The sequence below is a fragment of the Neoarius graeffei genome, chromosome 27, assembly GCF_027579695.1.
Source record: "Neoarius graeffei isolate fNeoGra1 chromosome 27, fNeoGra1.pri, whole genome shotgun sequence".
Classification (NCBI taxonomy): Eukaryota; Metazoa; Chordata; class Actinopteri; order Siluriformes; family Ariidae; genus Neoarius; species Neoarius graeffei.
The window spans coordinates 41,792,971-41,820,156 of NC_083595.1; the positions used below are offsets into that span (position 1 = coordinate 41,792,971).

At 41.9% G+C, this 27,186-nt stretch overlaps 1 protein-coding gene across 1 annotated transcript; it reads right to left on the reverse strand.

Annotated features, from left to right (window-relative positions):
* Positions 1-438: 438 nt before the first annotated feature.
* slc39a13 (solute carrier family 39 member 13) lies at positions 439-27,186 on the reverse strand. Its single transcript, XM_060911272.1, has 10 exons — positions 27,058-27,186; positions 20,335-20,703; positions 16,806-16,913; positions 15,960-16,081; positions 10,162-10,290; positions 9,788-9,877; positions 6,536-6,586; positions 6,069-6,201; positions 3,139-3,238; positions 439-1,784 (listed from the first exon to the last, which is right to left on the reverse strand). The coding sequence occupies exons 2-10, from the start codon at positions 20,693-20,695 to the stop codon at positions 1,709-1,711; spliced, it is 1,170 nt and encodes a 389-aa protein (XP_060767255.1). The 5' UTR covers positions 20,696-20,703; positions 27,058-27,186; the 3' UTR covers positions 439-1,708.

Genomic DNA, 27,186 nt, shown 5'->3' on the forward strand with positions numbered 1-27,186 from the left:
TCCCCACCAACTAAATCCCGATTTAACCCCAGAGTACATAAACTAATAGGCAGCCGTGGCCTGAATGTTAGAGAAGCCGCCTTGGGCCAAAAGGGTCACAGGTTCGATTCCCAGAACTGGCAGGAAAAACGTGAGAGGACTTTCCCTTCCGTCTGTACCATGGCTGAAGTGCCCTCGAGCAAGGCATCTAACCTCCAACTGGGCACTGTTGCATAGCCGCCCACTGCTCTGGGTATGTGTGTGTGCTCAATGCTCACTTTGTGTGTTCACTGCTTCAGATGGGTTAAACGCAGAGGAGATATTTCGCTGTGCTCGAGTGTACATGTGACAAATCTATTTTCTAGTACAAAATACTATTGTAAATCATTCAGTTTTAGTCCATCAGAAAGGCAAAAGTGAAAACACAAACACGACATTTTTTTTAAGGGGGAAAGTATATTAACAAATAAAACTACAGACATTTCAGCTCTTATTTCAAGAACAGTGCTGGAAGTGTTAAAAACTTTGTTCCTTCTCATACATGACCTTTTACAGACAATAAATATCATTTTTAAAAAATATATATACACACATTTATGAAACAATACTCTGACCTGATGACTGACATCACTTTCAGTAACATTCTGTTTTACAGTGATTTTCATACTTGGGGAAAATTATACAATGTGACAGTAAGTTTAAAAAAAAAAAAAAAAAGCCACATCTTTTGCGAGAAATAAGTGATTAATCTCATTTTGGACACTTCATGTACGCTCAGTCAGCTTTAGTCGTCAAGACCTCTTAAAATCCAAAGGCCATGAGAGAAGGAATAAACCAGTAACGCGTAATGGACAACACTAAGGCTCTAAAACATTAATCGGCTAAATAAAGTTTGCATTGTTACATTTGCTTTAATCCAGAGCTAATCCCAAGTGGTGTAGTGGAACATAAAATTAGTGGAAAAATAACACTGTACAAAAAAGTAAAGCAGCATGCTTAAAAATGCACAATTTAAAGCGGTATAATAATACTTGGAAAGGAAAAGTTAGTGCACCTGTTATGACTGTCTGTGGGGAGGTTTGTGAATAAATTACGCCTGTAGTGTCCGTGGGTGGCTTTACCATGAAGACCCAAGGCTGCTCATTAAATTCGAGCACGAGTTTGAGAGAATTGACAGAACAGCAGAAAATCAGGATACTCTGCCAAAAACCAGAGCAAAATCAGGCCAACTAACATTTGGGAAATTTGAGCTAAATAGCATACTCCTCATTTCTGTTATCAAAATGCATAGCTTTATGGGCGTACTACTAAACATCAAGTCATGCAATGTTCAGCTAAATATTTGACAGGATTATACACAGTGACCCAACAGCCATTAATATGTTCACTGTACATCTATCTTTGCCCAATTGTTTACTCACTGGAACAAGCCAAACGTTGTAATTTGGTCTTTTTGTACATTCCTTTCCCACCATTTGCTCTGGTGTTTGTCAGCTACATTTCTGATCAAAGTGCCTGTGTATAGGTCCAAGACAAAAGAAATTTTTTTTTTTACACATATACATATGACACCACTCACAAACCTGATAGTCTGAACATCCCTTTGGGTCAGTCTCAAAACATTTTTAAAGCTTAAACACTGGAGTACATTGTCCATCATTTCTCCAACCTGGTAGAGGTCAGTTTTTCATTCAGAAAGTCTATAAGCGAGAGCAGCGTTGTCCTCTGGCTAGTCCGCTATAGCAGAAAGCAGTGCCATGACGCCGACACCACAAAAGATCAACAGGATCTGGAGTAAAGAATGTCTGAGGAAATCAGAGCAAAACGTTCGTGTTACATATTATATTATATAGAACTTTATTGATCCCTTTGGGAGGGTTCCCTCAGGAAAATTAAAATTCCAGCATCATCATTACAGGATAAACAGAGAATAGAAAATAGAGGAAACTTCTAGATAAATTAAATTAAGTATTTACATATACAAATATAGAAAAGAATAAGATATGGGGGGAAAAAAGTCCAGCAGGAGAGGTATTGCACATTGTCCAGTATTGCTTTTTGTCAGGCTAGGCTACTGCTCCTTCCCGTCCTCCTGTTACCCCCCCCCGAGAGGAGTTGTACAGTCTGATGGTGTGAGGGACAAAGGAGTTTTTAAGTCTGTTCGTCCTGCACTTGGGAAGGAGCATTCCGTCACTGAACAGGCTCCTCTGGTTGCTGATGACGGTGTGCAGAGGGTGACCGGCAACACACTAGGTTACCTCTGGCCATAGATCATTTCCATGATGAGTGGTCTTTAAACTACTTCTAACAATAACTTCATGACAAAAAACACACAGCATTGTATACAGAAAACTAATATTAAAAGAAACACTGGAAGCTACATCTGAAGATAACGTAATACTCTTAAAGTGCATATTCTGGACCAATTTTGTTTTGTTTTTTTTAAATATGAAAGTATGTCCCTTCACACACTCATCCAGAAGGGTAATTCTGCATAAAGCCATCTGTCTACAGCAGAAAAAAAAAAATAAACAACAAAACGCGTCTGGAAAAATCCCAAGGGAGTCTGGAGCCAGAATCGTGACGTTATCTGCGGAAGCGCCAGCAGGCTGCGCGAGCTTTGCACGGTTTAAGTGCACAGCTTGTGTAGACCAAGCGCTCCCATTTCTCTCTCATTGCCCGGTCTTTTGGAAAACGATGAGTACTAATCCCATCATGATTGGTGTTGCTACACCCTCCTACGATACATCTGTTAACCATTTTAATAATTACGTGATAACGTTGAAGAAATTTGCAGAAAACCACCAGGTCGTTTTCTCATAAACAAACCAGCTCTGACGTAGGATTCAGAAGGAGGCGTCCCGCACGCGACGTCATGAAAATCAATGTTTCCCAGGAAATCCAAATGCAAGTTTTTTCAGAGGCGGACCAATTCGCCTCAAATGGCTTGATTTCAAATGAATTTTTATGGTATTGCACAAGATAAAAAAAAAAAATTGCAGAGAATGCAGAATGTTACAGATATTTGACCAAAGTTTAATATAAAACAGGAGAATTACATTGATCTTGCTCCTAATTTACCCATGATATGCACTTTAAAGCATACTTTGCTACAGAATTAAAATCTTTATCATGAAATGCCCCAGATGAGTCCAATACCTGAAGCTGGTCTCCTCCAGAAGATCAGGTACCACATTGACCAATGCAATATAGAGAAAGCCTCCAGAGCAGAAGGGCAGGATCCAGGCTGTGGCATTGTCTTCAGGAGAGAAGAGCAAGAAATAATATGCATAAGGCCACTACAGCATCAGTGTTGAGAACACCTAAAACAGAGGCTGTTAAATAGTGGAACATGGTCTGGATGCAGTCCCAGTGAAGAATTTCTGCAGCTTGATCTAAAAAGATGCATGTCAAGACAGGGATCCCATGGGAAAAAAGTTAGAGAAGCAGGCATTTGTTTATTTAATTTCCTTGCAGGTGGACGCGATCAGTTAGACATTAAGCTACTGGGATGAAGAAAGGCCACTTTAATATGAGTGTAGGGCATATAAGGTGCTTGCATGATGCATTGTCTACTTTCAGTAATGGCTTTATCCTGCCCAGGGTCATGGTGGTTTAAATTTGTAATTGGTAAATAGATTGGCAAATAGAACCAACCAAGTTAGTTGAAGGATTCTTTCAGTAATGCATGGCGGTGAGGGGATTAGTTAGTAAATAAATAAAATCCACCCCCCCTTCATTCTTATCCACATTCACTGGATATGAGTGATCAAGCGCTCTGATGAGCTACTCTACTACTAGGCTATCAGCTCATATACCATGAGTAGAGAAAAACAAAATGGCGGAGCATGCTGCTGAACCAACCAAGCACGAAATAAAAACTCTACTCGAAAACCTGAGACTGGCTTTCTCCTTGCAGCCCTGCCATGGACACCATTGTTGTTCAGTGTTTTCCTGATGGTGGACTCATTAACATTAGCCAATGTGAGAGAGGCCTTCAGTTGCTTAGCAGTTACCCTAGGGTCCTTTGTGACCTCGCCGACTATTACACGCCTTACTCTTGGAGTGATCTTTGCTGGTCGACCACTCCTGGGGAGGGTAACAATGATCTTGAATTTCTTCCATTTGTACACAATCTGTCTGACTGTGGATTGGTGGAGTCCAAACTCTTTAGAGACGGTTTTGTAACCTTTTCCAGCCAGATGAGCATCAACAACGCTTTTTCTGAGGTCCTCAGAAATCTCCTTTGTTCATGCCATGATACACTTGCACAAACATGTGTTGTGAAGATCAGACTTTGATAGATCCCTGTTCTTTAAATAAAACAGGGTGCCCACTCACACCTGATTGTCATTCCATTGACTGAAAACACCAGACTCTGATTTCAATTTAAATAAATGACCAAGTATAATATTTTTGTCTCATTTCTTTAACCAGGTTCTCTTTATCTACTTTTAGGACTTGTGTGAAAATCTGATGTTGTGTTAGGTTACATTTATGCAGAAATATAGAAAATTCTAAAGGGTTCACAAACTTTCAAGCACCACTGTATCATTCACAAACCTGGATAAACTTCCATGATGTTTAGAGGCTACTAAGCGTTCCTCCCCCCAGTGGTTTACTTTCAGGGCATTGCATCAGGCCCAGGTCAATACCTACCTCATGTACAACTTGATTTCATGGAATAAACGCTGTTTCTGTAGTTTATTTTCTTAATAATCACAGCTTATGAGGAAACCATACCACGAGTTGGCCCAGTGTTTGCCTTTCAGGAGAGCATGTGTTCTATTCACAGTCGGGCCATAGCAAAGACCATCATAAAAATGGTACCTACTGCCGTCTGGCAAGGCACGCTGCAATACAGATGCAAGTGGGGAGTCAAACTCTCGCGGTTACCAGAGGACTAGACCCCCCCACTGTAACCCTAGCTACCGTATGTAATAGGCGAGAGGCCGAGGACTACGGAAATGGAGATTGGCGCCACCCCATGGCGTGGGAAGGACTTTAATTTGACTGATTCAGGGGTGATAGCGTTCCGGTGCCGCGCCGCCGTACCGTGGCTGGGGGAAAAAAAAAAAAAATCTAGTTCGCCCATTGTCCTGTGTCATTCTGAGATGCGCAGATAGACAGTAAAGGGAATTCGGAATTCCCTTTACTGTCTATCTGCGCATCTCAGAATGACAGGACAATGGGCGAACTAGATTTTTTTTTTTCCCCCAGCCACGGTACGCCGGAAATCTGGCGCGGCGCCGGAACGCTATCACCCCTGCTGATTTGATGAGGAAACCATATTGCAACTACATCCATCCAGCCAGCCATCATGCTTATCTGTCAGGGTCACAAAGCTGGAGCCAATCCCAGCTGACTTCAGATGAGAGGCGGGGCACACCCTGGGCAGGTCGCCAGTGTATCGCAGGGCTAACACAGAAAGACAGACAGCCATTCCCACCCACATTCACACCTTGGGGCAATTTAGAGTAACCACTTGACCTAATCCACACGTCTTTGGACTGTGGGAGGAAACTGGAGCACAACACAGGCATGATGAAAACATCCAAACTACACACAGCCCCAGTCAGCTGCAAAGATTGAACCCAAAACCTTCTTGCTGTGACGCAACCACTAACTAACTACCGCACCATCATCTCATCATCCTGTTCTACAGGGTCGCAGGCAAGCTGGAGCCTATCCCAGCTGACTACGGGCGAAAGGCGGGGTACACTCTAGACAAGTCGCCAGGTCATCACAGGGCTGACACATAGACACAGACAACCATTCACACTCACATTCACACCTACGCTCAATTTAGAGTCACCAGTTAACCTAACCTGCATGTCTTTGGACTGTGGGGGAAACCGGAGCACCCGGAGGAAACCCACGTGGACACGGGGAGAACATGCAAACTCCACACAGAAAGGCCTTCGCCGGCCACGGGGCTCGAACCCGGACCTTCTTGCTGTGAGGCGACAGCGCTAACCACTACACCACCGTGCCGCCCCACTGCACCATCATGCATTATTTAAATTAAACAACAAATGCTGTATTGTAGATTATCTTCTGTCCAACATGTGCATAGTGCAGTGTCTCACCTGTGCCTTGCTGTGATTGAGCAGAAAGAGCAAAACATGCCCCTAGAACTCCACCCAGTGCCGTGGATAACTGCATGCATGCTGCACTCCGGCGATCGAACCCAGCACGTAGCAGAATAGCAAAATCTCCCACCTTTACACACAAAACACAAAGGGCTTCACTATACACAGTTCTTCAAGGCCTTAAAACCTACACTACCTTTACTTGGCAATGTCTAGAAGAGGCAAGAGTCTTTGCCTTAAAAGCTAGTCTTCACACACACGAGACAACACAGAAATTTTTCAAAACCGTGCTTCTCAAGTGCCTAATCATTCAAATAATTAGTTATTGATTCATTTTAACGAAGTGCACTGCACAAAGAATGATGGTGTGGTGCTGCTATCACTCCAAGCACTGGGCCCTGCATTTCGAGTGCACTTAACATCAAAGGAGAGTGACAAAGAGAGAGAAAAAGAGAGAGACTCACCTCATGGGGGATCTCATGCAGGAGGATTGCAAAAGTCGTCAGAAAGCCAACCTGTCAGAGACGAGAGAGAGAGAGAGAGAAAAAAAAAAGCCATCAGCTCTGATGCACATTGAAACATGAATGGAGAGACATGCATTAATAAATTTGTCTATTGGTTAATCTATAAACTTTATATAAAACGCCTTCAAGGAAAGGAGTAAAAGTGAACCACACACACATGAGTGATATTTTAAAGCAGATATGCAGAACCATGGCCTCACTGTGTTTATAAATGCCTTGAGACCTCAAGAATGGCACAGGAAGAGTTTTAAGCGTTAACAATAAACCTGATATAGTAATTTTTACGATTAAAGTGATTTATATAGGTAGCGGTCTGAGTGAATGACCTTGACATCCGTGACATCACAGTAGGAAGTTGATTGGTCTCATCGCCATTTCCGCTATACTAAAACGCAGAGCTGACTGCAACTCCGAGCCTCCATTTTGAGCTAATTTAATCGCCATGCCACATAGAGGTGTTGCTGGCGGGTGCAGCAACACAACAGAAGGTGGATTTACGTTGCATTCATGGCCCAAGAATATTCAAACTGCAAAGATCTGGACGCATCTTGCCAGAAGTTCATGGGCACATTGGGCACCTACGAAGTGGTCTCTCCTCTGCACATTTTACTGAAGGCTTGTATGAGAAATCTCGTATAAGCTCGTATCTGTTGAGGAGCGTTGGCTATAAAGCCTGTATTGAAAGAGGGGGCAGTACCAACAATTAAAGGAAAAGAAAACTACAAGAAAAGGAAAGTATTTATTTATTAAAAGGAAAGTAAATTCAGTTGCACCAGTTCTCCTGGAGTGAGCCGAGGGTTGTTGGTAAAACCCAGGACAGAACAGGACGTGATATAATCGCTTGGGCAGTGACCTCCCCAGGGTTGCTGCTAAAACCGGCAACATCCCGTCCTGGGTTTTAGCAATTGCCTGAGCCGAGCAGTAACGGCGGAGTACTCAGTATGGAGAAAATGGAGAATGAGTGGACCAGCCGTCTGATTTCTCTGCTGGATATGCTTGCCTCAGCAGCAATATCTCGCCCTTATGTAGAAGCAGCGAATGAACGGAGAACTGAACGAACAACTAAAAGTCAGATTGTTTCGAAACAATCGGCCACAAGATCGGCTTTCAAGAAGCGAGAACACAGACGGGTAAAGCTCCGACTCTCATTTGGATACAAAACAACAAAAACAATTCGTTTTTACCTGCATTTAGATTAATACATGTAACTTGTATTGTGTGTTTAAGTTACCGGTATAAGATTACTTAATTTGCTTCAGAATGAGTGTCTCAGTTCATCTGAATATTTAATTAGCCTTTTACGTTTTATCAGTGGAAATGCACGCATGTACGTTGCATGAGTTATAACACCTATCCTGTTTTAATGAGAGTCAACCCACAATCAATGAAGTCAAATCAGTCTTAGTTGAGCAAGTCGGTAACGGTATTTCTTACTTTTCACCATAAATTTTTTTTATTTATATGACTTTGGTCTGTAGCTGTAAAAGGCCTCGGCCTTAAAACGGATTCCTGCAGCGACGTCACACACTCAGGGCTGGCTGGCTCAGCGGGGTGGCTCGAATGCCAACTCTGGGGTCGATTTTAACTCCCAAAAATATATATTGGGCGGCACGGTGGTGTAGTGGTTAGCACTGTCACCTCACAGCAAGAAGGTCCGGGTTCGAGCCCCGTGGCCGGCAAGGGCCTTTCTGTGTGGAGTTTGCATGTTCTCCCCGTAGGTTTCCTCCGGGTGCTCCGGTTTCCCCCCCACAGTCCAAAGACATGCAGGTTAGGTTAACTGGTGACTCTAAATTGACTGTAGGTGTGAATGGTTGTCTGTGTCTATGTGTCAGCCCTGTGATGACCTGGCGACTTGTCCAGGGTGTACCCCGCCTTTCGCCCGTAGTCAGCTGGGATAGGCTCCAGCTTGCCTGCGACCCTGTAGAACAGGATAAAGCGGCTAGAGATAATGAGAAAATATATATTTTTATATATATTTTTATTCCCATTTATGCAGCATACAAGAGTCAAGAATGGAGATACTATCCACTCAGAAATGTATTTAAAAATAAAAGGTTCTGCGTATCTCCTTTCAGTTTATACATATACAAGAAGGCTGTATAGTCTTAGGTTTTACCAACTTTTGAAAATGTTGAGTTTTCTTGTATAATACCTTTTTTGTACAAAAACCTGGTTTCAAAATGATCAGCACTCCCATTTTATCAAATAAAATAAAAGCTACATGTATACAAATAGATTTGGGGGTGGGGTTGAAATAATTAATTATTAATAATAACTCTGGAGATGACTCATCAGTTGAAAGCCCAGATCACATTTAGCAAAAGCTGAAATATAGACATATACATTTTCATTAAGAGCACTCTTGCCTGTTTCATATACAAAATAAGAATGTGTGTGTATCTGAGAGGAAATAAACTGGATGTCACACTCTCAAACTCCCACAGCAGACAAGCTGTGAGCCTTATGGTTCTCCACCTGGACCTTTCCTACATGCAGCTATCCTATTAATACTACACAGCCGATACGAAGAGCACAGCACCCTTTTACAGCCATCTTCTATCCTCTAATCTTCATGTACACAATGTAGAAAATTAAACATAGAATATATCTGTCAGACATCTATATGGGTGCAGAGGAGAAATGAGGCTCTTAGAAGACTAAGGCACTAGACGTGTGGAAGAGCTTTCAGAAGAACGCAGCTTAAACAGTAAGGCTTCATGTTCTTTGGAAGAGGTGGGATCTGGCCTTTGCACTTCCAAACCGAGTGAGCCAGAAGAGACATAGGACATGGGGAAATTGCCAAGTTAAACTGGGAAACAAGGGAACTGCTTGTTCAGTATGTGATGTGTCATAGACTAAACCCAACAGGATTGTCCTTTAACTCTCAATTGATCAAATTATCCGTTTTGGAACGCCAAAAGTGCATGCTCTTGTTTCGGAACTATAGCAACTTGTTCACTGTCCAGATTATCAAGCATGTCAACATCTAATAAGCGCTGGAACATGCAAGTCAATCTTGATGACATTTAAATGGCTTAATAACATAGCAGAAATTAGCCTGAGTGGAATCTTGAGGAAAAACTGGAACGTGGCTTATTAATTACAGTAGACCTAATTGTTCAAGCGGCTCACAGCAGGTATTAATGAGTCCAAACGGGCGTCAGTGTGACACTAATCGCTCAACTCTCCTACCTTCCTGCTGACTAGGAAGCTCCCTGCTACTGCCAGGCCATGGGTGAAGTTGTCAATGCAGTTGGCCAGAAGGTTCAGATAGCCACTCGTCTGGACAAAATAAGTTCATTCATTAGTTAATGAAAAGAAACACTTTGTAAATTATAGCTTTGGCAATTAACACAAGTTAAAAAAAAAACAACCTTATGATTTAATGTATAACAAAACGTCAATTTTAAACAAAAGCACTTCAAGTTTCACTTGTGCATTTTAGCCTCCAACAGAAGGAATACTGCTTTTTGTCTTCCACAAAATTCATGTGAAAATCCTTAAAATCCCTCCAGAATGTCCCAAGAGTAAAGACTTTGTCTCTCAAACCACAAGTTCCAACTAACCTTTATCTTCTCTCGTCCAGGCTGTAAGCTGATGTCAGTTCTTGGCTTGGAGTTGGAATTATTGTTGGAACATAAGCCGTTTATTTCTGAAGATGTAAAACAGTCACACTGGTGGCTTGCTGAAGAGGACTAAAAAGGAGGAGAAGAAAGAGAAAGACAGATACAGTACATGGTTACAAAAACACTGAATTTTCTGGAATTCAGTATGAATGGCTGATATCCATGAATGGCTAAAATGTAATGCAATCCAAAGTCACAATAATGGAAAGGTCTCAATTTAAATTTTTTTTTTTGGTTCCCTCTTTGCTCCAACACAGCTACCGAATTTGGAAATTAACTGGCCATCTCGTGTGTTTGAGCAGCTAAAATCAACAAACAATAGGTGACTTTTCCCCTCAGGAATGGAATTGTAGAGCCCTGAAGATGTTAAAGAACACGGTTTGATAAAGATCACATTAGGAATCATGGCATGAATCCAGATCGTCTCAAAAACTTCCTCACAACTGTAATGGAGAAGTGAGAAACTGCCACAACAGAACTGGAAATTTTATACCATGAGAACCAAAAGACGACTTCCCCCTCCCCTCCCCACATTTCAAGCCTTCATTAGCCAAAAAAACATCTGCTTCCCTCTGCATGTGAGATTATACACTACTAAAATCTAGAAAGGAGCAATGGGGGGGTTGTAATTATATATCTCACACAGTTTCTTTGGCGAATTTAACAGAATCCTTAAAAAAAAAAAAAAAAGTGGTCAGTTATGGTAAATCCAAAGTGCTAATTTAGGATTTTCAAACGGACACAAAAAGAAACTTCTCCAAATTACTATTTAAAAAGAAACCAAAGCTTCCTGTGATGGCTGAGGTTATGAACTGTTTTTTTCCCCCTCTACAAAACGACAGAGGTCATTTAAATGAGCTTGAGTGTTGTCTGTCTGGAACCAAGCGACTGAGATTACCCTATAAACATTGACGTGTTCGGTCTGAGAATTTCAGAGGCCACTGGATTTTTCACCTCGGTGGAATAGCAAAATTAGAGGTTTCCTCTCTGGTGGGGTTTTTCTCTCTTTTTGCCTGTGGTTGCTGAGCTGCTCTACTGACTTCAGACGGCTTTTGCGTCTGCTGGTACAGGACTGGCTGCAGCTGCTTCCTGTTGGACTCTATTTATAACCAGTTTCACAGCCTTAGTTGTCAATCTCTCTCACTGGTCTTTTCTGGGCCCGTAGCACCACATGACCTTCAGATCTCGAACAGCAATAGAAAACACAAGTAGCACAGAAACGACAAAAACCAAGACGCTCGATTAGGATGCCCATATTCCAGAAGAACCATTAGTGCTAGAAGACTGCAGTTTCGGAGAAATGCTCCGAATCCACTTTTCTTCCTGCATGTGATAAAGCCTTGCATCCTCATCCTGCCCTGACAACCAATGCAAATCCAACATGAAAAGGCAGCCAAGACAAGAAATGGTATATTAAATATAGAGAGAAGGAGCAAATATTAGAGAGCGTAACACTTTGATCTTGGACGTTTGGCAAGGAAATAGATAATCCAGCCTAGCCCTGTGTCTGTAGCACAATCAGACAGCACTGAGCAAAAGAGAGAAAAAAAAAAAAGAAAAAAGGCTCAAGTCTTTCAGCATCTATTTTCTTTAGTGCTCTGCAGAAGCTATAAAACAGGGTAGGTATTGACCTGGGCCTGATGCAATGCCCTGAAAGTAAACCACTGGAAATAAGGGACTCTCAGTAGCCTCTAAACATCATGGACGTTTGTCTAGATTTCAGAATGATACAGAAACAAACGTGCGCACACCACACGTACCGATATCAAGAGCTTCACACAATCACTTGCTGTGCTAATTATCCAACTCAACCTGCCTTCTTTCTCAGGTTTCAAACCAGTGGTCATCAGTTGAAGAGAAAGTCTGTTTTAAAAAGATGCAGCATTTCCATGGTGCTTACACAGCTGTATTAATTCAACAGAAAAGCTAATATTTCTGCAGAATTGATGATATATGAACAAACTCAAATGTTTAAGATTTTGATCAACTTGAGTTTAGATTAAAAGTAGACGGCCTTTCGATTTCATAAAATTGGTGATGTTTACTTCCCTCTGAAATTTGGTCATTGCGATATGTTTATTCCTGTAATATCTTTAAAAAAAAAAAACCACACCACACATCCAGGCCATTCTGTGACTGGGAAGTTATTTAATTTGAGGGGATTCCTGAGCAAATAACATGCATGAAATGGCTCGCTTCATGCAGTCAAGCAGACAGAAAGTCCATGTGCGCATGCACAGGTTTACCTTTGAGCGTGCACTGACGGTTCCATCATTCTGTCGCTAAACGAACAGCTGATCACACAGAGGTGCTCGTTGACTTCCGACATTTATTAGTTTGGTCCTGCGTTTCCTTTCCTTCGCAACATGACATCTTTTCTTCTCGCTTTGAGTTACTGTAGTCGGTCTTTCATGTTTCATTCGCACACTCACGTCCTCCATTTTTCTCTCCTGTTTCAAATTTGTACCCCACAATACCTTGTGCGAACGGGGGCAGCCCACCATGTGATGCATGATGTATCTTGAATTGCGTCATGGTGAAAGAGGAAAAAATAGCAGAGAATTTATGGCCAACGTGGCCCTAAATTCATTAAATTGTTCCATTTAAAAAAAAACAACTAACAAAATTGCAAGTCTGTGATTCGAATTCAGTAGCTTTCGGTCCACTAAACAAAAATAATTGGGTGTCGGGGAAAATTCTTTTTATGACCGACACTTAAAATCTGAAAGGCAGTACAGCTTTAAAGATTTATCAACTGGATCCAAACATTCTTCCAGAGGAGTTCACACTGATGTTTTGAAATACTTTTCTTGATGCTTCAGAGACCATTTTACATCAGTTTTGGAAAAAAAAAAAAAAAGTTCTGTGGCTTACAAAGTCATCGTTTTGACAGAACAGCATCTGCAGTTTACTTGCCTTTCATTCTCTCGGAGATTAACCTCTCCCAAACTATGCAGGGCTTGTGTTATTATAGCGTAGAACTAGAGCCAGTCAGCAGAGCTAATGCAAACAGCAGCTTGGCTACAGCATATGCAGATATTGATTAAGTCAGTTATTCCCAAACTGTCCCAAAGGTGCATCTTCAATTGGAATATATCAAATTATAGTGGACTGAACCAGCCAGTGAAGGAGTAGAAAAGCTCAGGGTTCACAGAAACAATGCAACCCAAAATCAACTGACTGTCTGGTTATGATTGACAGTTCAAAGACTTCACATGTCTGGAAACGAGAGTGAAGAGAGTGAAATGTACCGTACATCACATCACTAACACAGAAGACATTCAAGGGCATCACACCTGGGGCCTTAGAAACCAGGATAGAAATAGACTGGTTGAGCAGTGTCTATTTTGTACTGGCAACTGGAAAGAGTGCATTACATTCTTCCTCCCCTTTTTAGGTTTTATAATGGTTTACAATGCAGATCACACCATTACAAATAAAGCGCAGAAACAGTTCCCTACGTTTTCTAAGTGGATAAAAACCTTCCTATCTAGTAAACAGAACCATGTGTGTATTCTTGGGCGGAAAGGCAAAAAAAAAAAAAAAATTAACGAGACAGTTTGAAATTTATCTGTTGACTTGACTCTAGGTTTCCAGTCCCAGTGGGAAGAAGGTTTTGTATTACATCTGGTAAAATTAGGGTCTGCTAATGCTAACCCTGGCAAGAAAAGAGAGGCTAATATATTACAACAGAAAGAATCCAACCAGCTCTTCAGTGAATATCAAGAGAGGATGGAAGCAGTTTATACATCAGCAAAGGATGAGCCCAAGTTATTATAGATTATTATACATACAGGACACACTTTCGATGGAATAAAAACGGCGTTCTCTTCCCTTCTAGCAGGTTTCATTCATTTGATTTGATAGCATGCAATATTATCATATCGCTTATCCTGCGTGTTTTACATCACTCTACCCAATGGAGAAGGAGCGTTGAATATGGTTTACGATATTGCATGGTTGTCAAGACATGACGTCACACGTTGGAGATGGAAAACTTCTGCGCTAGCGAGCGACTGACGATTTGTAAACAAACATGGCTGCCAGGTTTGCTTCGTTATATATGGAAGATTGAGAGAATTTTGAAAGAGAAAGATGTGTTGAACACCCAAAAGGAATGTGTTAATAATAAAGTCTTTAACTAGTTCAATCTCATGCCAGCTGAACAGAATATATCTGATCTACCACTCAACGCCAGTCAATATTATTTAAATACATCACACTCAAAGGCGGATGATGCAAACTTTTAAACTGAATTCTCTGAAATTGTGAATTATTCTGAACCTTAAAAAAGGAATTCCTTTTCAGCACAAGATCCACTGAAGTGATTTTACCACACATTGCTTTAACATATGCTCTTACTAAAGCAGTCCTGTACACACGATGCATAACGCTGTTTAGTAGATAGTGAGCATTGATCTTTACTGATATGGTGCCACCATGAGGCTCAGAAATATGTTGCACAAGGCCAACTCTACCAAGTATGAATATAAATTAAAACCAAGACAAGACCACATCATCAGGCAGAACAGAAATGTACAAGGGAACAAAGACTACTTTCTGTAGAAGGGATCATTTCATGAGGTTTTTAATGCAACACATCTGAAAATTAAAGCGCCAACAAACTCCGGGTCATTTAAATCACCGCTTTGAAACCATACAAGTAAAAAACAGGAAAAACAAGACAGTCATATCTGTATCCCCCGCCCTATGTACCAAGTTTCAAGATATTGTCACATTTTTCAAGTCCTACTGCAGGAAACCAACCCTACCTCTTTACACTGACCTCAGCAGCCCATGGCATAATAAATCCACCAGACCTTTGGTCCAGGTGAGCTAAAAATTTAAATTTCTCACATTTCTTAGTATCAAAAGGCACATATACATTAATCAACACATATACCAACTTTCAAGACCACACCACTCAGTTTTCAAGTTCTGCTCCAGAAACAAAACCTACCCCTAAGACTAACCTGAGAGACTAAGTCTGAAATTGTTTCCATGGAAACATAAAAAACTTGAGAAATTTAAATTTTTCAGTATGAAAAGGCACATCTACATCACCTTGTTAACATGAATACCAAGTTTCAAATCCGTATCATGAATAGTTTTGAATGCATGCTCCGGAAATGAACATTGCTCTTAGAAACCAAGTCAAAATCTATTTTTGTAAAATTTTGAAAAATACTTTTTTTTTTTTTTCCCCAAAAAAATCCAAAATATCAAAAGGCACCAGTTCACGTGCTTGATATGTTTACAAAGTATTAAAGATATGGCCCGGAAACGAAAACATGACCAGACGGACAGAACCCGTTTCTATATCCCCCGCTAAACTTTGTTTGGGCGGGGGATAAAAAGCAAGACGACCACACCCGCACACATCTCTTATACGAATATAAATCATTGCCTGGCTGGATGGAGCGCAAGCATTTCAAAGGGTCTCTGTTGCTGATCGCAAATCACAAAACCGTGTGCAACACCGGTCCTGATGTTGACAGTGTGATGACACACGGCATACTGGCTCACATGAGTTACTGCTCACTCCTTCTGCACGCACATGACCTCGCAGCCCTCCGTTTGTTTGCAACAGGAACAGTCCTGGAACTTTTTGATTGCACCTTCTACATGACTATCTGCTATAGACATCAACACCTTCTGCACATTCAGATTTGAGAATTCAACAGCACTGGAATACATTTTTATTAACCGTGTAGGATTATTGCACATGGAAGACTTACACTGTTTGCATGGTTTACAGTGCTGCCGTCCTCGTCTGGAAACATCTTCTCCAGCAGAAGGAAGGACAACAATCCCATAACCACCCACAAGCCTTGGGTGCGGTAGTGTTTCTCTCTCTGGTCTAAGCAACCCCCCCCAGAAAAAAAAACACCGATAATGAGATCAGAAACATGTGCAGATAGATGGTGAGACATGGGCTACATAATACCAATACCACAATAAATTCTTACAACAGAGCATGTACCAAGTGTGACCAAGGACACGAAGCAAAAAAAAAAAAAACCAAATAAGTTGAGGAGAACCAAAAGCACTTTTTTTTTTTAGATAAAATCAGCAGAAAACAGATTTATAAAACCTTACTGTAGTTTTGCACCCATTCTGTTATCGTCCTTCTGCACCTTATTACTGATGTGTCTTTGCACTGTGTTAACTGTTAATCATGTTGAATGTTATACCTTTGTGCCCTTTGCTGCTGTAGCACCCAATTTTCAATAAAGTACATCCTTTTTTTATCTATTCATTTTTAAAAAATTAAAAATAAAATTGTTCCTGAACTGTCTGGAAAGCCTGGCAGATAAAATACCAGTCAAACCAGAGTATCCTTCTTACACTGTTTTAGAAACAGCCCCTTCATGAATAAACCTTTTATTATAAAGGCACAACAAAAGACATCCACATGAATGAAAGATGAAAGAACAGGTGGATGAATAGATGAATTTCAAAACCATGTCTGGGTGGAGAAAAAAGCAGGACATCACATAAATGCAGAAGAACACAAAGCAAAAAGCTCGAATTGAAGTGACCAGCATCATAAATAATAATAAAGAGAGAGAACATTTATTTACTATTGCTGGATGTGTGAGCCCAGGCTTCAGGGAGGAGGTGAAGGAAGACGTCGCCAAGGAGACCTCCGATTGCAAAACTCAGCAGCTTCTTTAAGTTCTGGCAACCAGCTGGAAAATGACAGGAGACATGAACATTTGGTTTAACACATTCCTACATTCTTACTTAACGACATTAAGAAGCTCAAGCTGTTTAACACGATCATAACAGTTTAAAAAAAAAAAAATCAAGTCAGGGAAGATCAGAATAAACACATTATTATGCACATAAGAATTCAATCCTGAGAAGATCACTGTGATAATTCCCCAAAAACAACAGGACATTCGTTCTGCTCGTTACTTCATCTTACTTTCTTGTTTAATGTCAAGTGCAAAAGTGTACATACATGCAGGACGGCTTAGCAAAAATGATATAAATATGGTCCAACACGGCTATACATCATACACGGACTTTCTTCAAAACAGGTCCAGACATGGAAAGGCTTGACGACGATGCCAAAAAAAACAAACAAAAAAAACAAAACGAACAAACCCTCCCCCCCCCCAAAAAAAAACAAAAAACCCTTGACCAACAATTCTATACACTGTGTTTTTAATTGCTGTTGCATTTCTGATATATTCACATTTCAGCATAACTCCCCCCCCCCCCCCCCCCAACTATAGGGGATGTGAAACTTTCCCCATCTCTAGCTATAATGTCAGTTGACAAATACATACATTCTTTCATTAAAAAAAAAAAAAAAGTCTGTCCTGTCCTCATCAACTAACATTCAGGGACCATGCCACTTTCTTGTATATATATTTAAAAAAAAAAAAAAAAAAAAAAAAAACAACATTCCAGAGAGCTTTAAGACTTTTTCCTGGCAATTAAATTTACAATAAATGGTCCTTTGGCTCTTTTTAAAAAAGGTCAATAAATGCATCATAAAAATGTGACGCAATAGGAAAACGGTGTTATTCCAGAGAACGAGATAATCTCTCCAGACAAACTCTGTCAAGCTCTGACAAACTCTGTCCTTACTTTGGACAAAGAAAACGCGTACTTTTCCATACTTGCTCAAGAACTCCGACTGGTGCCGTCGGAGATCCACATTCAATTAACTGCTTTTCTAAGGGCCATGCAAATGAGAACTACCCTAAAAGCGTTCTTTTGGTTAACATCTGTAGCACGCAGAAAAATCACAATATTCTATCATCTACTGCTATCCTTTTTTTTTTTTTTTTTTAAACAGGATTAAGGAAGTTAAATCTGTTCCTTAAAGCATGTGCCATCTTTCATCCCCTGCAGCACAGGACACACCCAATACACCATAATTAATAGGGCTTTAACCAAATTCCTACCCACCGTATTCCATTTTGAACAGGTCAAATTCAGACATTCCAACTTGACTCATACCATTTCCTCTCTGGAACCAGACTAGGAAAGTATATTTATACAGCTCCAATCAAAAGCAGTTACAGCTTTAAAATCAACAGAGCAGCAAGAGCACGGTTGGAGTGTTTGCTTTATGACTTCTTGAGCATTTTGTTATGAATGCCGAGCACAAGTGGATATTCGGACAAGCCTTGACAGGTGTGGAAAGAATTGCTTAAAGGCTCTGCTCAAAATATTTTCTGACGGAGTTCAGCTTTGGTTAAAGTGCATATCACGGGTAAATTCAGGAGCAAGATCAATGTAATTCTCCTATTTTATATTAAACTTTGGTCAAATATCTGTAACATTCTGCTTTCTCTACAATTTTTTTTACCTTGCGCAATACCAGAAAAAGTCAGTCGAAATCAAGCCATTTGAGGCGAATTGGTCCGCCTCTGAAAAAACTTAGCATTTGGATTTCCCGGCAAACATTGATTTTCATGACGTCGCGTGCGGGACGCCTCCTTCTGAATCCTACGTCAGCGCTGGTTTGTTTATGAGAAAACGACCTGGTGGTTTTCTGCAAATTTCTTCAATGTTATCGCGTAATTATTAAAATGGTTAACAGATGTATCGTAGGAGGGTGTAGCAACACCAATCTTGATGGGATTAGTTAGCCTGGGCCCGCCCATCCTAAGCGTGACGCAACACGAGGGCCTGTTGCGAGCTTAGTCTGGCCAGGCAAGCTATCTACAGCTCTTCCAAGCTCCCGAAAAATCGGGAACCAATCAACTTTGAGCATCTCCAACGGCCCCGGGTAGAGGCGTGTTCAAGGCACTGACGTAGTAGAACTGCGACCGGAAGCCAAAGATTGTTTACAGAATCTATGCCGGAAGTGCTTCATTCATGCTTCCGCATCCATTACGCATAGATGCTGTATTGAAAGCATTCAACAGGAAGTTCTCATTGAAAACAGAGCAAAGAGCAGCCCTGGAGGTATTTATTGAAAGGACGGACGTTTTCGCCTTGCTCCCGACCGGCTTCGGTAAGAGTTTAATCTACCAGTTAGCCCCGTCGCGTCGCATACGTCAGAGGAAAGAGTGATGTGATTGGTTTAAGCTTCGTCACAGCCTTTTCTGGCTTCGACCAGTAGCAAACTGAGGCATTTCAGGGAGGCGGGTCAACCACGGGCTCTGGGAAACGGTTGGGCTTAATATCTTGGCCAGACCAATAGCTCGTAGAGCTTTGTCGCGTTAGCCAGACTAGGGATTAGTACTCATCGTTTCCCAAAAGACCGGGCAATGAGAGAGAAATGGGAGCGCTTGGTCTACACAGGCTGTGCACTGAAACCGTGCAAGCTCGGGCAGCCTGCTGGCGCTTCCGCAGGTGACGTCACGAATCTGGCTCCAAACTCCCTTGGCATTTTTCCAGACGCGTTTTGTTATTTTATTTTTTTCTGCTGTAGACAGATGGCCTTGTGCAAAATTACCCTTCTGGATGAGTGTGTGAAGGGACATACTTTCATATAAAAAAAAAAAAAAAAAAAAACGAAATTGGTCCAGAATATGCACTTTAATGGGTCCGTCATCCATGGCTGTGTCTGGCCACGTCGCAGGATAACTCTGTATTGACGCTCAAATAATCTGAAATCACAGGACTACATACACAGCTACAATGTGACATCTGCTTACTCCAGTTAATAATTAGCTCAGGGCCACACACACACACAACTCCAAGGAGCACTGAGCAACTATAGTCCTTCTATAAATTATTAGAAACACTGGTAGCTCAGTAACTACTGAAACTCCCAAGTGTGTTTGAATTTTCGACCATCAAAATCCAGTGTAATATATTACGACTCCAGCATAACAGAGACACTTCTTTCTTTGACAGTGAAAGTTTCCAGTTAAGTTCCAGCATTCGAAAGCCAGGCACAAACTGCACAGTGGAAAAGACTCACAGACCATTTAGATCATTCATAGCCCTAATAATGGAAAACTGTTCTTGTAAACATTAACTGTTCCTCACACTATGCTCTCTGATTGTTTCAGGCTTCATCCTGTCCTGAAGCTTGCAACAGCTGAACCCTTGGACCTTCCTTGGATTGGAGCACACTTCCAAGTTGGACATGTGACAGAACACTCACGAGAACAGAACGATATTACAGGCGTGTCTTACCCTCAGTTTTCAGTGCTGCTCCTGCCTCAATAGGGATCACCAGGAGGGGGAAGATTCCACTGAGCCCCACAGCAATAGAGCCCACAAGGGAGCAGAACCAAATATCTGCACCCTCTCTGGACAACAGCTTGGTGAGGCTGTGGAAGCCCAGCATCTCCTCGGCGCACCAGGTACCTGGGCCGGCAGCAGCCGCTGTCGCATGAGCCAGGGCCGTCTGAGTCACTTTCTTCCCACCGGAAGAGGATGTCGAAGTGACAGCCAGCAAGGCAGCACCGATCAGAAGAGCAGCCAAAGCCCAAACGGGCCTCCCAGGTCCAGCGCTCATGAGGCCAGACTTCTGCAGAGTGCTCCTGATCAACATGCAGGGTGCTGCAATGCAGAAAGGAATCTTCACACACAAAAATTGATATGACAAAGAAGGGGAGTTAGATTGGCTTGAATGCTTTCATCTCAGAATTACAATATGCATTCCTTACATCAGCTGTACATATACATTTATTTGCATTTGGAAAATTGTACAAACTGATCCACTGACAATCTGTATCTTCTTCTTTCGGCTGCTCCTGTTAGCAGTCAACACACGATGGTTCTGTTCTGCATATTTGATTTGGTGTATATTTTTACACTGGATGCCCTTCCTGACAACCCTCCCAACCTATCTGGGCTTGGGACCAACATAAAGTATGCACTGACTTGTGCAACCCCAGTGGCTGAGTATTTTACCCAGTCTGCATGTCTTTGAACTGTGGAGGAAACCGGAGCACCTAGAGAAAACCCATGCAGACACAGGGAGAGCATGCAAACTCCACATAGAAAGGCCCCCCGTCAGCCATGAGGTTCGAACCCGGAACCTTCTTGCTGTGAGGCAACAGTGCTAACCACTACACCACCGTGCCGCCCACTGACAATTTACATAATTCATGTATTTATAAGTGTCATACTGGGTGATAGGACACAAATTTTGGCTTTGAACACAGGGGAAAATGCATACCTCGACTGCACATCTGGTGTCTTGCTTAGATATTTTTACAAACAAAAAGAGATGGGACAGACGCAGGCTTGTAGTATCCGAGTCCAGGACTCGGACTTGAGTCCGACTCGTGCCCTGATTTTAAGGACTTGTGACTTGGTCTCTTACATTAACTGCATTCAGACTCGTAAATTGAAACGAGGACTCGGATTTTTTCTTTATTTTTTGTAACATGCCATAAAATATTTATATCTACATTAATTTTTGTACGAATTTTGTGCAAGAGTGTCACACCTGCGTGCCTTGGCGTGTGCATCAGATAGACTCTTGGGCATGCTCCGGACAGCGCACGCACCAAGCGGACTCGACGACAGCACTGATCAGACTCTGGTATCGGAATAAACTTAGATTGAAAAATTATATCGAAAATGGTAAATGTTGGCTTGGTATATACCTACTACATACACTAAAAGATGTACAGAAACTTTGCTTTTATCATATTCCCATAGCATATATTGTGGGGGGGGTCCCCCCCCCAAAAAAATTGTCATATGTTATTGTTACCCAGAGGCAGCGGCAGGAAGTTTTGGATGACGGGGTGATGTGTCGAGCCCCGAAGGCGCACCAAATCTAGGGGGGTCTGGGGGCATGCCCCCAGGAAATTTAGGAATTTTTTAACCCTCTAATACGCCATTTCCTGCATTTTGAGAGGCAAATTTTGGTGGAGTAAAGCTAAGTTTAATGTCTCTATTAGAGTACATTTTGTCTGTGGTTTTTTTTTTTCCTATATGAAACAGAACCAACGACACTACAACATAATTACGCCTACTTAGTATCGTTGAGAACACCCACTTACCATGGGTTTGGTACTTTCTACTGTGTTTACATGTGAGTAAATACACATACAACGTTCAAATGCACCTTGCTTAATTGAAGGAACCAAAGTAGCGTCATTGAAAGCCGAGAAGGCAGCAGCAATAAGGGTCAAGTCCATGGCGTTCATGATATCTTTATGTACATGTAGCAGTGTACAGTAGTTAAGTCACTGTTCGGTCATCAAAGACCGAAGGTATGTCAACACCCTTTGCAAGGTGGAGAAAGCTCTTTCAAATGAGAAACCTGTTTATTCACACTACTCTCTCCTTTTATTCCTTGTAAATAGTCAAAGGACTCCCATCGTAACTTGGGGGGGCAACCCCCCTGCCGCTGGCACTGTTACCGTTATATCTGTAACAGAGGTGGACAATAACGAAGTACATTTACTTAAGTACACTTTGAGTACCTGTACTTTACTTGAGTGGGTTTTTTTTTTGGAAACTTGTGACTAACTTCACTACATTTGAAAAGACAAATATCGTACTTTTTACGCCACTACATTTCTATCAAGGTCCTCGTTACTATGACGCAGCTTTGAAAGTGGATATTTTTTTCTTTTTTCTAAAACATGATGGTTTTTTCGCAGGGGACACTCATGCCCCTTTTCCACCAAAGCAGTTCCAGGGCTGGTTCGGGGCCAGTGCTTAGTTTGGAACCGGGTTTTCTGTTTCCACTGACAAAGAACTGGCTCTGGGGCCAGAAAAAACGGTTCCAGGCTAGCACCAACTCTCTGCTGGGCCAGAGGAAAGAACCGCTTATGTCAGCGGGGGGCGGAGTTGTTAAGACCAACAACAATAAGACCGCGAAAAATCGCCATTTTTAAGCGACGAGAAGCAGCAGCTGTACAAACGCGAAGTCATCCATTATTATTGTTGTTGCTGCTTCTTCCGTGTTGTTTTTGCTTTGATATTCGCGCCAAGGTTTATGTAAACGTAGCGCCGTAACTGACGTATACAGCGCCGTAACTGACGTGGCTCCGCTTCGCACCGTGAGCTATGGAAAAGCAAACTGGTTCTCAGCTGGCTCGCAAGTTGAACAAGTTGTGAACCAGCACCACACTGGCCCCGAACCAGCCCTGAAACTGATTTGGTGGAAAAGGGGTATATGACAGCCTATTAGTAATCACTAGGGTCACATCACGTCCATAGACTGCATAAAATCAAGTTCAATTATTTCTCAGATGTGTTATTTGAACACGATCAGTTGACGGCAGAATGAAAGGAAAGGAGGCGGTTCTTCAGGGGAATGCACGCACTCATGGCTATACCTAGAACCAATATTTCAGTTTTCTGAAAGGATTAGTTTCGTTTGCCGAAAACGAACCACATCATGGCCTACAAAAACTCGCCATCCAACTGTGGAAGCATATTGAGGTATGTAAAAGGTTTTATTCCAAGAGAAAACTTGCAATGAAGTTGTCTGTGCTTTTAGAGCTAGCGATAACATTGCAATACAGTAACTATGCAGTCTGGTTAGTCAAATGACTTTCTATGGATTTGCCCACCAAGTTACCATCACCTTGTCCACAGCTAATATTTACACATAGCTAGTTAACTTTGACACTCTTAGTTGCATGTAAAAACGAAGTTACACTAACATTAATAATGTTAACTTATCTGAAGTCCTTTCAGAAATATGTTTTAGCATAATCTTGCCAAATAAACAGAATGTAGAAATCTCTCTTTTCTAGTAGCGTTAGCTACCCAATATGATTTCAAGCTCAAAAAGAGTTTGCTAGCATGTCAGGTGGCACATCACTGACTAGCTAGCTTAAAGTGCATATCACAGGTAAATTCAGGAGCAAGATCAATGTAATTCTCCTATTTTATGTTAAACTTTGGTCAAATATCTGTAACATTCTGCATTCTCTGCAATTTTTTTTACCTTGTGCAATACCAGAAAAATTCAGTTGAAATCAAGCCATTTGAGGCGAATTGGTCCGCCTCTGAAAAAACATGGCATTTGGATTTCCTGGGAAACATGGATTTTCATGACGTCACGTGCAGGACGCCTCCTTCTGAATCCTACGTCAGCGCTGGTTTGTTTATGAGAAAACGACCTGGTGGTTTTCTGCAAATTTCTTCAACGTTCTCACGTAATTTTTAAAATGGTGGGCAGCGCGGTGGTGTAGTGGTTAGCATGGTCATCTCACACCAAGAAGGTTCTGGGTTCGAACCCAGCAGCCGGTGAGTGCCTTTCTGTGTGGAGTTTGCATGTTCTCCCTGTGTCTGCGTGGGTTTCCTCCGGGTGCTCCGTTTTCCCCCACAATCCAAAGACGTGCAGATTAGGTTAATATGGGATGGCCTTGGACTGAGGTGCCCTTGAGCGAGGCACCTAACTCCCAACTGCTCCCTGGGCGCTGTTAGCATGGCTGCCCACTGCTCTGGGTACGTGTGTGTGTTCACTGCTTCAGATGGGTTAAATGCAGAGAGGAAATTCCACAAGTGTGTGATGAATAAAGTTGTGCTTTCTTCAGATGTATCGTAGGAGGGTGTAGCAACATTACATTCTTCATCCAAAGGTGAAGTAACATTGCGCTCAGGTGACAATTCCATATTTCAATGCAAAATCGCTAGCTGCTAAACTTGGTCTACACAGGCTGTGCACTGAAACCGTGCAAGCTCGCGCAGCCTGTTGGCACTTCCGCACAGGATGTCACAAATCTGGCTCCAGACTCCCTTGGGATTTTTCCAGACGCGTTTTGTTATTTTTTTTTTTTTTCTGCTGGAGACAGATGGCCTTGTGCAAAATTACCCTTCTGGATGAGTGTGTGAAGGGACATTCTTTCATATAAAAAAAAAGAAAAAGAATTTGGTCCAGGATATGCACTTTAACGTTAAACCACCATGATGGCACAGCTTGCGAATTCACATTTCCGGCCTTGGTAGCGGCGTTAGGTTTTGTAAGAGTTGTGGCAATAATACAATGATGTGTTGACAGAAAATGTACTTTTAATACTTAAGTATTTTTAAAAGCAAGTACTTTAACTTCAGTAAATATTTGACTGGACAAGTTTCACTTGTATCGGAGTCACTTTTGACCAGTGGGATCTGTACTCTGACTAAAGGCCAATTTATGCTGACAACGCAGTCCTCACAGATGGCGTCGCAGATGGTGTCTGCGTAGCCCCCCCCACCTTCGCAGACGCTCTGCGCGCACCTCCCAAAAATTGTGACCACCGCAGAAGCCTCGCAGACAGCGTCGCAGACAAGAGGGCTCCGATTGGTCCACTCTACATTCGCTGTACACGCACTTCCGCTTCCCTACTTTCCCGGTTTGTTTTGTTTTCACGACCGCCATTTTTAAAAACACGAGCGAAGATGGAGCAGCACGAAGAGCGGTTGATCGAGGAAGTGAGGAAGTACGTACATCTATACGACTCCAGTTCTAGTCATTATAAGTAACCGCAGGATAAACACTCCACTAGCCACACCCACCAACTACTCCTAGCGACTTCGCGCCCCCTTGCGTTGTGGCGGTGAATAACATCGCGCACGCCTATTACTCCCCGCTCAACGATAAATTACAACTGTCTGCGAAAAGCTATCTGCGAAAGCCTTGTCGCAAGAGCATGCAGAGGCCTTTACACTACTGTTCAAAAGTTTGGGGTCACTTTGAAATGTCCTTATTTTTGAAAGAAAAGCACTGTTCTTTTCAATGAAGATCACTTTAAACTAATCAGAAATCCACTCTATACATTGCTAATGTGGTAAATGACTATTCTAGCTGCAAATGTCTGGTTTTTGGTGCAATATCTCCATAGGTGTATAGAGGCCCATTTCCAGCAACTCTCACTCCAGTGTTCTAATGGTACAATGTGTTTGCTCATTGCCTCAGAAGGCTAATGGATGATTAGAAAACCCTTGTACAATCATGTTAGCACAGCTGAAAACAGTTGAGCTCTTTAGAGAAGCTATAAAACTGACCTTCCTTTGAGCAGATTGAGTTTCTGGAGCATCACATTTGTGGGGTCGATTAAATGCTCAAAATGGCCAGAAAAATGTCTTGACTATATTTTCTATTCATTTTACAACTTATGGTGGGAAATAAAAGTGTGACTTTTCATGGAAAACACAAAATTGTCTGGGTGACCACAAACTTTTGAACGGTAGTGTACTGTAGGTAATGAAGTTGAGTGCTTTGTCCACGTCTGATCTGGAAGCCTGGTAGAAAATGCATGCAGTGGAAAAAAAGCTCCATCACTCTCAACAGTGACAGGCTGTTTCCAATGTGCGCATGCGCACTCCATCCCAAAAAACTCCAGAAGTTTAGGTTGAGCCCACCCTGGCCTCGACACATGGGTGGGCGTTTAGTGGAGTTCGTTTCAGTCCTTTTAACACAATACATGAATAATAGTAATTAAAAATGCAACCTAATTAGCCTGGAGGCTTGTACAGACAGTGCAAAGTGCATTTCTCTGGTCTGTGGTCCAGACAGCCTGAGTTTTGAGCAGTGCAGTGGATGAAGTCAGTTAGAGTTTGAGCAAAACATGAACATGATTCAAGAATGTAAACTATAGCTAACTTTAGAGTGCACACTGGAGTGTGTTTAGTGCCAAACTGCAGTGATATTTCTCTTGAAATGTTTTGGACGCCTGAACTGCTTTACGACAGTTTTACTTCAGCACGAGAGATAAAATTAGCAAGTCTGTAAATTCTGCGTTTCTGTTTACGGCAGTGTTTAAAACTTTGCTAAGGCTAGTTTATTTAGAAATAGCAGTAAACAAACTATTTAAAAGGACTCAAACTATCTCCTCAGCATGATAAATCTGACTCTGAGGATGGGAGAAAAACAACCGTTACTGCTTTTCAGAAATGATGCCATGGTGATGATAATAATAATAATTTTGAAAGAAGCACAGTTTTTCCTTATCTTACCCTGTCGAGATTGCTGAAATGCTTGCTCCGGCTTGTCCCTGCCATCCAAAACAGCTGAGTCGCAGCTAGAAGTGAGAGAGAGACAGACAGCGATAACTGTCTTATTGAATATCCTACCCCAAGCCACGT